Genomic DNA, 16910 nt, shown 5'->3' with positions numbered 1-16910 from the left:
CCGGTGCATTACAGAAGCATATTCAATATTACACATAACTTAGTAAAATACAAAAAGTGTATGTATAGGTGACATCTGAAGTTAATAAATCTGCAAGGGAATGCTCCTCTGTTGCAGTGATGAGTCTGTAGCGGTACGAAGCTTAAGCAGCTCAGATATGGTAAGCGCAAGTGTCTAGAGCATGGGATTCTCAGTCCTGTGCTCAGGGAGGTGGGTTTGTTACGTTATTTTGCAGCTACAGCAAGGAAAAACAAAACAAGTCTAAGAGAGACTTTTGCACAGGAGCCACACCATGAACAGAATATGGCATAAGCCATAAAACACACGTTTCATTTCAAGTCAAATTGCCCTCCACCCTGGTGTAAACTCCCAGTGTTGGTCACTTTCCCGTTTTGCCGCTGGTCAGAGGGCCTTCATTCAAGTCTTATGGAAAGGAAAGTCACACGTCTCGGGAGGTTCGTTAGTTAAAACTCCTTTTGGCACTCTGGTTAACAGCTGCAGAAATCTACGAGATTAAAGCCGAAGGCCCAGAGACAGTAATGAGGCTGTCTCTTTTACCTGAGGAGCTAGATACAGTTAAAGGCTGTTCGTTGTTTTCCTTGAGTTTTTGCTCCAAGTTCTTCACTTTTTCCTCAAGTTGCAATTTATCCGACTCCAGTGACTTAACCACTGACTGCAAGGTTTTTGCAGAAGCGTTTTCTCCACGGAGCACCGTGATCTGTAAGAATTATTCAAGAATGCTTAGACCTTCCAGAATGAAGTCAGAGCACCAAGGCAACATCCTTAGTAGTAAGAGCTAAATAGCCACCAAAAAACCACACCAGAAGTCACCTCAGTAGGCACAGATACTTAAAGACTTAAATTCTAAGGTTTAACTATGCTAAATTAATACAGCATAAGAATTAGCCAAGTCTTCAGTAGCAAGTATGCAAAGCCATATGCTTCTAGCCATAACTTAACCCAAAATTAAGCATCATCCCACTGTTCTTCATTTACCTCATTTCTGAGTTTTTCCAGTTCCTCATCTTTTTGTGTGATCAAGGCACTAGTAGCACTGATGGATTTTTGTAATGATGCTCTCTCTTCATCAATTTCTTTTTTTAATGTTGATTCTCTAAAAGAAAACCAAATACAACCAGGAATCACCTAAGGAATAGGTTATTGTAGTCGCCTAAAGAAGTTTAATTTCAAGTATTAGACTACTATAAGAAGTGGCTCTTAAAAAGCAAATTTAAATTCTGTACTTGACTAAGATTTTATATATCTATAAACATTTTAGATGTTACAACTGTGGAAACAAAGCAAAAAGTTTACCTAGGTAGTACATGCCAGAATCTGCATATCATCGTATCCATTTGAATTTAAAGAAGCAAGTTAATAGACTGGGGAGATACAGGATAAACAAACACGTTGCACAATGTTCCACAAAACCTAACTTCAGAGTTTTGTTACTTCTTGAAAATTACTAACAAGCAACAAAACATACATGCAAAGCTCATTATACAAGTTGTCATGCAAAGCATTGATGATGCTGGAAATATCAGCTGGTCCTCACTAATTTCAGTGACATCATTATTTCCTGAAAGATGTACTTTGAGAGTTTCTGGGCCTTTAAATACCGTTTCAGCACAAAACCACATGGGATTTGTTTTACTTCATGGAAGAAGGGTTAAAAAGAAATCCTCCAGAGCTGGCACAAACCACTTCTGTATATCCAGCTTTCCCAACCTTTTCAGCTGATCTAATGAGAGACATGACTTCTGCCTACAAATCCTGTCCTGAAAGTGATCTTAAGGCTATGACATCCTCCTCAAATTGATGCTAACGAACCTTCCTGATGGGTCACACAATACACACAGATGAGTAATTGTCCTCTGGTACGAGGACTAGTGCTACAAAAGTTCCTTACAATCGGAGAGGTTTTTGTTTGTTTAAAAATCTTTTTTTGCTACTCCAAAAAATCTGCGTTTACTTATCTAGAAGAGAAACTCGCTTTTCAGAGCACCAAGCAGTGCCCAGCAACTAGGTGTCAACTCCCCGAGCTTCTGCAGGTGTAGCCAGTTTTGCGTGCAGTTCTATTGTCCTGGGTTGAGAGACACAGGACTAACTTTTCTTCTAATGCTGGGGAAAATTGCACTTTCAGAAGACTCTAGTGTCTGAATTTGTGAAAATATTTACTTTATAGCCAGCCAGGCTCTGTGGGATTCAAGGTTAGTGTTTTCGAGCCTTGCCAGGGGCAGGGACAAGGAGGAGCAAGGCCTGGGCATTTGACCCAGGCTGGCCAACAGGATTATTTCATACCATGAACGTCACATCCAGTATAAATTAGAAAAGTTTGCTGCGTAGCTGGCTCTCTCCCTGATGGCGGCGGGTCCAGACAACTCCTTGCCCCGGTGCCGGAGCCCTGAGGCCTTCCCTTCCTCCTGAAGCCATTGCGCTCCCAGTGTCCGCCATTTGCTGTCCCTGCTGGGAGTGCGCAGCTTCCTGCTGATATAGTTGGCTGAGTGTAATTCCTGTATATCTTATATCAGTATCAGGATTAATACCGGTTCTTTAGTATTAGTGTTAATTATTTAGTCTTAGTCTATTAAATGTATTTATATTTCAACCCTTGTGTTTCTTTGTGTTCCCCGATTCCCCTTTCCGGGTGGGGAGGGGGTCATCAGGTGATAGAATAATTGTCTAACGACAATAGATTGTTATGGGTTCTCTCAAACCATAACATCTATACATCTCGGTTTAGATGATCGCGGTCTCACGGCCGCAGCAGCGAGCTGCCTCCCTGCTTACTCGCCGAGAGTGCTGAAGACCAATTAGGCCACCTGAGTGTACACCCTCTACACAAAAAGCACGGATTAGCCGATACTTCAAAGACAGCAAATGACATAATGGTCCCATTTAAGTAACTAAACTACACTACACTCTCTTAGGACAGAACGGGTCCCTGTGTGAGGATGCTCGGTAGGCAGGGGATAACTATTGGGTTCAAATGGAGAAGTTTTCATATCCACGGTATCTACAGTTAGTGAGAGCCATGATACCCAGACCATGAAATACAATAAATCTCACCGACTCGAGATAAATAGGAAACTCAACAATGAGAGCACAGTTAACGCAATTCTTTCATTGTTAAGATTATACTCAGGAATGGAAGCAGCAAGTGGAGAATCTGGGGTTTAGAAAAGCTGATGCAGCTACCAAACGAGAACCAAAAGGTTGATTTTGGTTTTGGTATATTTTTTTACAATGAGAGAATTAATATAAGCAGAAACACAACAAATTGCACGATCTTGCCTGCAAATACATGTTATATTCCTGTTAATAAAAACCAAAAGGGCAATGGCATTTAATAGATCTCCTCGCCAACCCTGATTCAGCAAAGCACTAAAAGCACGACAGCAGTCTGTGTTCTTCAGCAGGATTATGTACACGCTCCAGCCTAAACCCATCTTTGTAAAGGCTTTGCTGAACTGGATCAGAAGCACCGGGTGGTGGTGTGAGAAGATGTCCCCCCAGTGCACGGGATGCTGCTGACAGAGCACAGCTGCCTTCTCCCATCCACTGAGCTGCAAAGCCAGCATTTAATTAAGGCTGGGGAAATGGGAAAGAACATCTGGAATTTGCTGCTCACAAGCTCTCCTGTACCTGAGACTTCACCCGGGCTTCCCTTTGCTATATACAAAGGGCAGGTGGAAACCCCAGTGTCAAGAGCTTGTTATTTAGCCAATGTTTCCACTTTTTGGTCAGATCTTCACCTTAGAGATCAAGACCAAACATGCTTTTTGTACAAACACGATTAACTTGCCATTTATTGGGCTTGGTTTCAATCACCACAGGCATTTAGGTGGTTGAAAAAGGCAAACAGTTTGTAAGCATATAAATATATATATTTACAAATTGAATACAGGATGCTAGAACACTATAACAGAAGGGGAGAGAAACAAGAGAAGAAAAGAGGAGAGAAAACAAGAGCTGGGGGGGAGGGGGAAGATCCCTGTACTGCAGCATTGGTTTTTTTCTTTCACAGGGCAGTCTCTGCAGGAACCACGCTTTACAGCTCACTTGGAGGCCCTCTAAAAATGTTGAAACTGGAAAACCTACAAATCCAGTAGGTTTATGTCAATTCTTACTTATACAGAAGTGTGGATCACAGGTCACTTCCAGCATCAGCTGAGAATCTACCCCACTGATGCTCTCAGCTTCAGTATCGTTTGTAGTGTGATTCATATGAGAGATAGTCAACGTAAGGAGCATATGTTGAATGTGAAATAACTAAAGTATTTATTTTATTGGGGGGGAAAAAAAAAAAAAAGGAAAGATTCAGTGAACTTAAACTTTTCCCCTGCCAATTCAACTCCAAAATAACTGCTTGCCAGCAGGGATTAAAAAAACAGCAATAAAAATGACTTTGTCATTTCACATGCCATTTTAAATTTCACTTTCTTGAGGAAGTTAAACCATATTTTGAGCACTGTGTGGAAGTCACGGGAGAGAAAGGGTTTTGTTTTGTTTTAACATAAAAAGAAAAATCACCCAGATTCTTCCCTTACTACAAAAATAAGAAATTCTAAGAATGAAGCAAATACCTTAAAGTGTTACTGGGCAAGCTTTAAAAACGCAAGATAACAAGAACCACATGTTAGAAACATGGAGTAGAAATGTGAAATACTGTAAGGAAGAACTAAATTTGTACCAAGGGGTTTTTTTGTTTTGGTAAAAAATATAGACTTTTTTTTTTTCATATATATATATATTGCTGAGTATTTTACAAAACAAAAGCAAGACACCAAGGGACAAAGGCAGCCAAAATATGTACAACAGCTTTACTTAAAAAAAAAAAAAAAAATTATTTATTGTAACGTGGATAGACTTTCTTGAGTCTTACCATTAAAGACACACAGATATAGCAAAGGAAGCAAGGGTAGGAAAGGGAAGAGAGAGGAATGAAATGAGTATCGATAAATAGCGCAAGCTCAAAGACAGTAAGACAGTTAGCAACCCACAATGAACCTAATGAGCTGAAGTAACATAGAACCCCCTTAGATTCATAAACATCAAACTCCTATTCACTGCTGGCCGGACTATTTCATAGAGGGAGTTGCTAAAATAGAGGAAGAGAATTCCTGTGGGTGGAAGGAAGGTGAGAAAACTACTGCTAGAGATTTGACCTAATTGAAACAAAAAGATGTCTCTTTTGCGGTATCTCAGTTTCTTAAGACAAAAGGAAGAAATCATCACTCATCACCAGCTTCAGTGGAATTTGGAAATTCAGAGACATTCTTTTTTATTTAATTAGCTCTTCATTCAGCCTAACTTTTTTTTTATTGCAAATAATGCCATATGTATTTAAACCCCTAGTGGCCTGCAGTCTGCGTCAGTGAGGTCGACTGTTTCTGCTACTTGTTCTACCCTTTCTATTGGAGTTCATTCAACGCTGTTGAGAAATGTCATTAAGCCAAACTTGGGCATCTCAGTGTAACCAACTGAAGGTGAAGTAATGTTAGAACTCATTTTAATGATTTCACAAGTATCTAGGTTATTTCAGGCAGCTCACACAGAGTAAAAACAGGAGAAGGTGAAATCAGAGCCATAAACCTTGCTTTTTATAACTTACTACAGAATTTGTGTTTTAATATGTATGCTATGATATAGAACTGCTGGAAAGTACTGAATGAATCTTGGCTCCCCACTTCCTCCTTCCTTTCCTCAAGTAACTTTCAAACATGTTTTAAAACACGTTAAATAACAAGGCTGTGAACAGCATTCTAAGCTGTCAGCAGCACTAATACCCTCCTTTTCCCTCCCTTCCTCCACATCAAATACGATGGAGATGATCCCCAGTTGGTATAGACGTACTAATTATTGTGGATGTCAAATGGTCTTTACACCAGCTAAAGATTTCTCTCTTCTTCACCTCATCTTAAAAAAAAACCAAAACTTAGGCCTCTTGTCCTTTAGAAGAGTGTGAGCTCTAACAGAGTGTGACCCCACCTCCCAAATAACAGATTATTAGGGAATAAAAAAGGGCTCAGCGTGGCTGAGGATGTGCATGAACGCCGAAGTGCCACTCACTGTTCTTTGTTGTGACCATTATAAATTCAGGAAATTGAATGGGGGTTTGTTTGTTTTTCCTGGAACACGCTTGGTGTCATGGAGAGCTGCATCTTTTTCTAAGGATTTATATAACTGCTTTTGAAAAGCCCACATTTTCCTAAAGACATTGTGGCACTGAGTCAATTCGCTTTCCATAAATACATTGCAGAAAGACAGTAAATTTTGTAACTTAGGACCATTTATTGAACAGCAAAGTTTACAAATGGATGCCCCCGTCACCCAGGACAAATCTCCTGGCATTTAAAAACAGCGCTGAATGAGCTGCAATAACTACTGCCACGATGAACTCGATACCCCAACACTGTGAGAACAATCCATTCGAGGCTGAATAACGGCTGCTTTTCTTTACTTTTTTTTTTTTTTTTAAATAACAATCCTCAGCATCACTGTATTTTTTCCATTATTCCTTAAGAACTTGATGAGTCAGGTCTGTGCACACGCATATTTATCAGACTGATGGACAATCCAATATTCCAGAGCAGACTAAAACCAAACACTAAACTGGTTACTGAAAACGAGGGGAACTACTACAATGCAAGAGGTGCACAACTAAAGAGGAAATGGGAAATACCGCTGCTTAGCATGCTCTTATATTAATACAATTACATTTCCATCTCACTTTTAATAAAGAAAATGGGGAAGATACCATCTGTACGCCAATCTGTGTAACAACCTCCGGACTTTTAACTATGATACAACAGAAAAGAGCTGCTTTTTCTTAGCGCTATTTTTGTATTATGCTTTTTGAAGTTTTCTGTAGGACTGCATAGTTGAACACACATCAGAAAAAAACAACTTACCTCTTTTTCATCTCTAATAACTGGTTATTGAGTACTGATCTTTCCTCTTCCAGCTAAAACACAAGTACAAAAAGACTACAGTTAATACTAAGGAAACAATCCTTAGTGTATAACACATCGGAGCATCATTATCATCATAAAACAAATGTAGGAGAGGGTACAGAGCCTAAAAATCCTCAAAGTAATTGATTTTCTACTAGGGCAACACATACACACACAAATTGTTCAGTGACCAAGATTATTGGCTAGTGAGGGGCTAGTACTTCTTTGGATAGTATTTTCACGTCCTGTGCACACAAGAGAGGTGTGAGGCTGGTACTGCCTTATACAATATTGCCAGGACCCGTGCACACCAAAGAGAACCGTAAGCCTTTGAGCACCTGGCTATGAATTTTAGCCCAGTATCAGTGAATTACTGGATTTGCTGTTGTCTGACCTGGATAATTGTACTACTGATCCGTATTTGTTACTGTACCGTTACTTAGAGATAAATTATTGATCCCTAAAGCTGTTAGTCTGGTTTTGTTGCTGTACCCTGAACTTGTAACTCGGTGGGGCCACCTTAAGCCCTGACAACTAGTGAGGCCTTCAACTGAAAATATTGTTGCTGCAGGTTCTTGGGGTCCAAACAGACATGCACACGTAGGTTTAGGAAAAGCAGAACAAAAGAAGTAACCATAATTTGTACAACAACAAAACTGTAAAGCCCTACCACAGAAACACCAGGGTAACTGAACTTCTGATAAGGTTAAGAAATTAAGTATTTTTCAGGCCAATTAATTATTTTTCAGCATCTCCTCCTTTCTTCTTATTCAATGGCCCAAGTCAGCAATTACTGCCCTGCAGAACTGACTTGAACACAATCTCTGTTTGGACTCTACAAGCTTTCAGGGTTCATCCACAAGGTTAGCATATTTATATATTATATATATTTATAATGGAAACCTCGGAACAACAGGAAACAGTCTCTTATTGACTAAATATTTTCAGTACGTTGCAGACATTCAGGTTTGGCACAGAAAGCATGAAGCAAGTTGCAATGAGAAGCAAGCTTGTTCACCAGCCTTCAAGACTAAGTTAAATGCAGCTCACTTCGATAAATTCTCTCCTCCGTACTTTCTGACAACTTACCTTCCCCTTTCACGTACTGCAGCGCTGTTAAGTCTTTCAGGTTTAAGATCAATTGTATCATTTTGCTGGGGCTTAATCAGACAACTTTATTGATACAAAAAATAGATACTTAGAATGGTGTAGAGAGCCATATATTAAGAAGTCTTAAATCAAAAGTGTCTCTCTCAAGGAAAGTGACCGCTGTATGACTGCCGAGCAGCCGCAGTACTATGGGGCTATGGCCAAATCTTTCCTGCAGGCAAGTCAAACCCAGCAATTTCAGCAGCAGCACAAAGTATACCCCCCGTTTCCGAGACTTTTTTTCTGCTTCCTACACAGAGGCAGCCTATATGAGCTCCTTACATCTGTACTGACTGGTAATAAAAAAAAGAGAAGGAAAAAAAGACTATGGAAATTCTGAGAAATGTTTCACTGGTAAATCCCAATGAGCTGCACGTTATTCAGCCGCCTCTCCAGACCCCCCTCTGACATCTATTCTATACGGCCCCTCTCCTCCCTCAGACTCACGTTGCAATCTCTTGTGCATCACACTTTTCCAGCTGGTTTTTTGGACTACTTTTCCTCTACCAGCACTAGCATTTCTCTCTGGTCACACTGCGCAGCATTAACCTGGCCACGTTCCACAAACAGATTGCTTTGTTTCACCCTGGGCTGGCTTAACTTCCTAGTGTTTAGGCTCTTGACTGCCACTTGCAATTGGAAAACCCTTACACTCTTATAACTATCTCCCTATTCACCCTTTGCTCCCCAAAGGCCATGCCCACAGTGCTCCACGATGCTCTTTTCCCCTCACCCCCAAACATACACACCCCTCCTTTGTATCGGTTTCTTTTAGGAAAAGATTGTGGTGCCTGTTTAACTCGGAAAATCCTTCAACATTTGTGGAACGCTCATTGTGAGCATAAACCCTGCTTCTCTCCTGCCTTTTAATCTCCTGGTTGGCTGTGCAGAGATGAGTGATTTTTGTACAGACCAAGATAGAAGTGGATTTAAAAGAGAGAAAAGTAAAGGACAAGGTGTTAAGGGAGTTGTGCAGCTTCTAAACCCCTGTTGCAGCTGCATCGAGTCTTGGATCCAACCTTGAGCAGCTTTTGTGGTAGAAGAGGAGAAAGGACACCACTCATCAACAGTTCTCCAGTGTCTGCTCACCCTCTCATTAGCCTCAGAGCAGGCTTCTCACATGCCTTTAATAAAAGATGGACCAGCTGAGCTAGCAGGTGTTTCTACGCTTTTTCCAATCAAGTTAAAATGCCTGGGCAGGTCTGAGGCTACTGAAACACCATAACAAATAATTTGAAGCCAGAAAAGTTCCCCAAGGTCAGTATCTATCTGACTGGGAATCTTTAACTAATTACAAACAGCTAATTATTTATGGATCGATATAGAAAAGTACCCCTCAGCATCTTTAGTACAAGACACTTTAACCTTTAGATGTCAGGATAAATCATTCATGAAGGAGTATTCATTAATTTTGCAAAGTGTGTCACACGCAGCCACAGATTCACTAACCCAATTGACTAACACACTTGCTAGAATTTATATAGTTACCATAGCGACTGCTCAAAATACTTAAAACATATGCGGGCTACCTTGCTTACTGCATTTTAACAGGCACTGAGACTCACACAGACTGAAGCACTGCTACATTCTCTGCGTTCCTCCCTACTGTCCAATTTTTCAGTATCCACTGCATAAAATGCAGCTCCAGGGGCAATCCTGTTCTATGTTAAACCTCTTCACGGCCACTATGGACACTTGTTCTCTAAAATCTAATTGAGTAATTCTTCAGACTAACGTTTTTTCCACTCCCCGTAGACAGCCTGAGCCGAGGAAGCCCAGACCGTCCTGCAACCTGGTGCCTAAACACAGTGTACGTTCACCCAAGCGACCGCAAGGCAGAAGTGGTGGTGGGCTCCCCGAGACAGAGCTGTCTGTGCGAGAATCCTCGAGGCTGGCTGGTTTTTTTGCCATTTCATTAAAAGAACCCAGCAGAGTCAAAGGTAAAACAAGGGGACTGTAAATTTAGGTTAGCTAAGATCTAAAGGGAACATGAAAAAAGTCCTACTCCTCAGTGTAACAGCTGGTTTCTATCAGACTGCAAAGGATGGTTGGCACTTTACAGGCTCCAGAGGAGACAGGGAATGCTTTTTAGGAGCAACCAAGCCATCTGACAGTTCTGGGCAGGCGGACCACATGTTTCACCAGTGAGAGCTGAACACCACTGAACTGAGAAGAGCTGCGCTCATTAGTTATGTGACACTCGGCAGGAAACCTGCATTTTAAATGACGCTATTTTGCCTTAGTTCCTTTTGCCACAACAGAGCTCCATGGAATACAAAACGCCTCTTCCACTCTGCACAGTTCACTAGACCTAAAGACACCGCAGCCCAAACACTATGTTTAGAAAATGCAACAGATGGCATTCCCATGTTTCCAAGATTCAGTTTGCACCTTCCTCACAGAAGAGGACAAAGCAACACAAATGGCTGAAGAAGGCAAACAGTGTTTCTCCAAGCTCTAGCAGATCTTCCAGATCTTTGATCTTGGAGCCATCTACTCATGGGCAGAAAAGGGCATGGTGTTTGCAAGATGACTGACTAATCCCTGTGCTTCACAGACTAACTCTCTATTCTGGCAACGAGAGAAGGATCCCTGCTGACGGATGCACAGTCGGTGGGATGCAGACAGCCGGACTCCTTCGCAAGGACATCTGGAAAGAATGGAGGCCACAGACTGAGACTGCAGTGACCACTGCCAGCCTACGCCCTGTGGGCCGAAGGGTCCCTTCCTTCGGGGGTCCCTTCCTCTGGCTACATACGACAGGCAGAAAGATTTGACCAATGTTGCCGAATCCTTTTCAAGTTACAACTCTTTCTGAAAATAACAGAGATCTTGCCTCAAAGATTCTGAAATAATTTAAGAAAACATGTGGGAGTGGGGAGCAGAGCTCCCACTGGCTGTTGAGGATGACAGCGTTCTCTTACCACACCACTACTCAGATGCAGCATGAGTCAGTGGCTGAGCCCACACGTCTGGGACTCTTGTTAATCACCTCCAAAGGCTCTTTAGGATGAAGCAGCTCGTGCATGACTCCTGTCAGCAGCCAAAAGGATTAAGAAACCGGCCAGATCTGTAGTCACCCATCCTCAGTATTTCCAAACAGACATACCCCTCTTCTACACAAGTGCCATCTCAGAAAAGCAATATATAAACCCATGTCTTTTACATTCTTGCTTTTGAACTAGATCCTCCGAAGATGCCTTCATGGTGTGGCTGTCACCAGAACTGCTCCACAAGAAAAACCCACCATATTAATGGCTGTAAATCTAATTTCTTTTTTGGCAAGTACCAGTGCTACAAGCTGTGTAACTAAGCCCATACTTTAAGATTCCAACGACATATTGGAACATAATAGTTAAAAAAAAATAAAAATATTAAGAGTCTTTTTTTTTCTCCTATAAACTACCACCAGAAAAACATCTTACATCAATTCTAGTCCTCAATACCCACTACCCGGCTGCAACACTATTGATGTACAGGCACGGCATGAAGTTTAATGAGCATACACGTGCATAGCACTATTTAGAGGCAGAGTCCAACCAAGTAGCTTCAGATAGTATCCTGAAAAACATCCTAAATACTCTTTTTCTTTTTAGTGGGGAGGGAGAATAGGAATAAGGAGGAAAATTAAATAGCTAGATTTCCTTAAGTACTGGATAGATGGAGATTTCCACAGTTGTATAACAAAATTACTCCTGACAGAAATAGCAAGTGTCTGTTAATACATTTGGCTAAAGCATATTTAATTTATGCTTATTCCCAAGCCTCCCAAGTATCCCTCGTGGGTTACACAACCTTCTGCTAGCCCGCAGTTCTAACCTCCCCGTGCAGGTGGCTTCCAAATTTATTCTAAAAGCATTCTCAGAGCAACTCATCTTCCAAGCCCAAACATGCAGTGCAACGTCACCCAGGCATCAGCGGAAACTGCAGGCGCAGCGCCTTCACCACAGACCAGGAAACGTTCCAGCCACTCTACCTTCTGATGACTTGTGACTTCGTCCCTGCTCCTGCCCAGCTCCTCGGCAAGTTTCACGTTCTCCTCTTGCAAAGCCGCGAGCTGCTGGGACTTCTGAGCTGCTGCCAGCTTCAGCGCTTCGCTGCGAGGACAGAGAGTGCATCGTTACCATAGGAACGAGAGAGGCAAGAAAAAACTGTGGGAGAGATTCAGCTTCACAGCTTGGAAAAATACATCTAGGTCACGTGTCTAAGGGGATCTATAATAAAGGTGACAATCCATACCTCGGATGCGCAGGGATAGGTTTAACCCTGAAAAGCAGTAGCAGCACAAAACTCCTTTTCCTTTAAACGTATCAGATACTCAAAGAAACGGGAGGTAAGTTCAGAGCGCGAGTTCTGCATCCTTCCAACAGCCAGCAAAGGCTTGGATTTAGAAACACAGGGTAGGGTTTGACAAGAGCGTTGGCAAGGTTTATAGCCTAGGCTTTCTCAGAAGTGAACTTTGTAGCCAGGGGTAAAACATGAGAATTGGTTAAAAAAAAAAAAAAAGGGGGGGGGGGGCAAAAAAGGAAAAGAAGGAAAAAAAAAAGAAAAAGAAATAAAAGCTTACAGTCCCACTTACTTAAATACTCCCTACAAGGTCTAACATCCAAACATACAAGAACGCGCAAGGAGAAGGCACAACAGGAAAGTATCTAATCTATTCCATTATTTTTAATGGATGCAAAACTGAAAAAGAGAGAAAACAAAAGCTGAAGAAAAAAAAATGGATTCGCAGGTTTCATTAACCTATTTTGCTACTAATATGTGTGGTTTCCTTAAAGTTTATTTTCAATGACTTTTTGAAAAATATTTTGCATGCCCACCTATAGCTCAAGTGACTAACACAAGTTTTTAAAGATTTGACGTCTTTCAAAAAATAGAAAAGATACACTTCATGTCACTAAACAGTAATTTTTATGACTGTTTTGTTTTCATAAAAAGGAGTCTCGATACTCCTATGTGCCAATAATACACAGAGTTAAACCCTGACTGGAATATTAAAAATACGTTTATGACTGTGGGAGGTAGAAGAACCCTTAAGTCAGAAACTTATTCAAGCACTTCAAAATACAAGGACTCTGTGCTCCGTTATTGGGCACATTTAAACAAAAGGAAGCCTGATTCACTTTTTGAGTTCAGGATGCAATTGGAGAACGATTTTCTAACCATTTCTTCTGTCTGGCCTCACCTTGACTGATTTCCAATCTGATCCACCTCGACTGGATTAAACAGGCAACCTCACATCACTGAACATCGATTCAAATTATCTTGGTACAAATCTGCTTGCTGATGCGGGAACATACCTATTTTTAACCACGATCGTTTGCTGAACTGCAGTACTAACCAGTTCTCCTCTTTTTGCTTTTGGCATCAAAGTGTAGATTCAGGGCATTGTAAAAAAAAAAAAAAGCACACAAAACACTGGGGTCAATTGGTGTGAAATGCTCCCCTGTGTTTAGTGCCAAGGAACTTTAAGCTGATAGCTGCAAGTGAACTCGACAGTGTGCAGTAAGAAACGAATAGACAACATCCAGCCGGTATTTCTGCTGTTCTTCATCCTAGTTTTACACAGGGGGCTCTTTTACAAGGGACACTGACACCACTGTAACATCCCGCCGCTCCAAAAGGCGCTGCTCTAAGAGCAGCACATCCCTCCCTACAGTCACAGCTCCTGTGGGCAACCTTTCCCCTCTGCTCTCCTTCACAAAGGCGAGGGCACCACCTTCACCAACTGACCCCTCTACCCACATTGCTGCTGGTCAGGAAACGCCCATTACCCAGCTAATTCCTTACTCTAATTAAAACAAGGCAGCACACAAAATAATTATGGCAACACAGATCAATTAAAAACAACTAGAGAAGCTTCCACTTATCCACAATGAGTGGTGCTTAGAGACCACATTCAGCAATAAGATTAACCTTAAGAAACAATAATTAAAAAAAAAAAATAAAATTAAAAAACCCCCACAGAGCAATCACGATCATGAAAACACCTTTCAGTGCTGACGATTTTCAAGGAAGTATCTTCTATATATAATTCCTGTTTGATAAATTAGAGTCTAATATATTTTGTCTTTCCATGATATCAGAGTCTGCCAGCCCCTTGCTGTTCTAGCATTAGAGCAACTAGTCTGGAAACAAGCATTTGGCTTTGGCTTTTCCCACGAGCGCTGAGGCAGGTCGGAATTGCTCACGGAATGAAACCCTGCCTTTCTCGAAGGAGGTTGCTGTCCATACAAACGTGCAGGTTTTTAAAAGCAAGCAGTAAAACCTGTCAGTCACACAGAAATTTAGTATTAGTTGTGTGTGCTGATTTCCTTTGTCTCCTGTCTTCACCTCAGAGCCGTGGTTAAGTACTGTCACAAAATGACTTATGGAACTAACAATAACAATAATAATTAGCCAAAGCTGCTCTTAGCTATCAGTCCAGATTTCAGCTCTCCCCGTGAGTCAAGAAATTATTTTTGGAGTGCAGGTGGGAACAGAGATTTGTGATTTAATTCATTACATCTCTGAAACCTGGGGGACGTGCAGCTACTGCAGGGCAGCAATAACCAGGCTGGATTATTCTTCACAGTGGCGCACCAAAAGCTTCGACACAATGAGATTCCACAGGGCAAATTACTTTATATCAGAAGCCTTGAAGTTCATTTGTTTGTATACAGTGTTACACATCATTAGTTTGTAGTACATAAGAGGTAGTTTCTCAAATGAAGTATCTCAAATGACAAGCAATTAACTCTAGTTTTACATACTATATATATGGCATTTGTATTGTACCAGTTAGAAAATGACTGCATAGTGGGGCAATGGGAATAAACTGGATAAAGCTATCGATGAAAAATAAAAGCAGAATCAGATTTTCTATAAACAAAGCCACTTAAAACTACTTAACACTCCAAGTGTACTTGTAATTAAATCTAAACAGAATTTCTTTATTATAAAGCTTTTTAAATAATCTAGTGCCCTCAGGTGGCAGAACTCCACACTTCCTCCAACAAACAAATGATTTCAAACAATTCTTGTAGCGAAGGATTTGCTTTGATACCCTTCAGCAATTCAGGAGCAACATTCTGATTTCACATTTTATACGTTAAACTCGTATTTACTTTTGTCCTAATATCTGCTTTATAAGCGAGGATACTGGACAGGTACTGAAAGACAATTCTTCAAAAAAAATGAAAGGTAAATGTAAATATAAAGGAATGGTTTAACAGATTTAACATTTAAATACTCACAATTCTTTTGTAAGTTCTTCTACTTTCTTGTTCTCGAGATTTAGAAGCTCTTTTGATTTATTAAGTTCCTCTTCATTTTTCAGGTTGTTTTGTTTAAGCATGTCCAACTAAAGAGGAAAAAAACCCCTTCATTAGACTAACGAAACTATACAGCTCTTAAATGTAGCACTCAGAAAAGATAATCAGCAAAATGGGGACCTGAGCTGAGCTGTTCCATTTTTTCATCTTTAGCTCTTAGATTAATTCAGTCTGTTTGTATCGAGAAGCATTTGTCTAACAGAAAATGTTAGACTTTCTGCATTCAAGCAGCACAAAGTCCATTGAAGAGCAGTTTCCAGTAATCTGACGCATATACCCTGATATAAAAGGTAAAGCTCCAAAGCACCTCCATTCTAAACCCTATACAACTCAAAGCACTTTTTAAAAACTCAACCTTTGTTGCTAAAATTAGCTGTTCCCTCGATCTATTCCTTTAAGATAACTGATAAGAAGTTCTGCTTTACCGTACCTTAATTTCTGAGAAACAGCAGGTGCAATGTTGTGCTTGCAACCGTGAGAAATTAATTCCTTTCGGAGATGATGTTGCATGGGACAGACTGTTGTCTATCTATTTACTGAGCTTGAATCTACCACATAAACCCCATGAGCCCGTGAACCCGATTTGTTGGCGTTCAGCGACACATTATATTACATAAGAATCTTCGGCCATTCTCGGGGCATTACGGGACTCTCTGGATTTTTTTTTTTTTATTTAATCCAGAAAGTGAACCCCTGCCATTATTAACGTCACCACATTTAATTCTCAAGTCATCAGATCTCCTTGGAAATCATTACTGTTTCAGCACAAGCTGTGGCGTTTCGTTTAGCCCAGCTGTTCACTACCCATTGGTACCGGAGCTGCAGAAGATGAAAGAACCATCAAAAAGAGGCCACGAAGTGCTCAAGATCTGCAGAAAAGACGCCAGTTCAATGTCAGACTAGATACTCTGGGGCACAAGAGCGTGAAAGAGATTAGTGAGGACATTCTTCTCTTCTTCAAACCCTGAAGTATCACAAAGTGGTGGGAGGATATAGACCGAAAACGGCTCCCTAGAGGAACTGCTGTACACGTTGGACTGTGAAGTTCTTTGGGACCATTGTGCTCACATGTTTGTGTAGCTCAGTACAATTTGTACCTTGTCAGACCACAATTCTGATTAACAGAAAAGCGGGGAAAAAAATAAAATTATAACATTGCACATGTGAAGACAACAAAGAGGATGTACGGAGCAAGGAGTGCATTAGAGGTAAGTTTTGGGGATCGGGAGAACCATTACTCAGAGCTCTGCAGCGCTTCATCACAGCATGAAGTTCCACCCCATAACTGCAACCAGGGAGCTGAAGCCCAGAGCGGACACACCTAAGCAACTTACCCAAATCTATACAGCAAGACTGACCAAGCCTCAAGTCAAACCCATGTCTCTTGATTCTGTGACCTGCAAAAGCTGCTGGAGCAGCCCAAACTCCTATTACATGGGATAGTTTTTTTTTGTTGCTGCACCAAGAATTAAGGGACACAACCTTATAC

The 16910-nt window shown here is 41.0% G+C and overlaps 1 protein-coding gene across 1 annotated transcript in view; it reads right to left on the bottom strand.

The window, feature by feature from the left end:
- CLIP1 (CAP-Gly domain containing linker protein 1) overlaps positions 1 to 16910 on the bottom strand; it is a 59916-nt gene that overhangs the window by 2693 nt on the left and 40313 nt on the right. Inside the window, exons 19-24 of the mRNA XM_074159381.1 lie at positions 15344 to 15450; positions 12082 to 12202; positions 6915 to 6967; positions 4587 to 4607; positions 997 to 1114; positions 559 to 718 (exon numbers count right to left, since the gene is read on the bottom strand). Of these exons, the coding sequence (XP_074015482.1) occupies positions 559 to 718; positions 997 to 1114; positions 4587 to 4607; positions 6915 to 6967; positions 12082 to 12202; positions 15344 to 15450 (580 nt within the window). The remainder of the gene's footprint in view (positions 1 to 558; positions 719 to 996; positions 1115 to 4586; positions 4608 to 6914; positions 6968 to 12081; positions 12203 to 15343; positions 15451 to 16910) is intronic.

The sequence above is a fragment of the Numenius arquata genome, chromosome 16, assembly GCF_964106895.1.
Source record: "Numenius arquata chromosome 16, bNumArq3.hap1.1, whole genome shotgun sequence".
Lineage (NCBI taxonomy): Eukaryota > Metazoa > Chordata > Aves > Charadriiformes > Scolopacidae > Numenius > Numenius arquata.
Note: the sequence above shows the minus strand (reverse complement) of the source record. Positions and strands in the feature narration are given on the sequence as shown.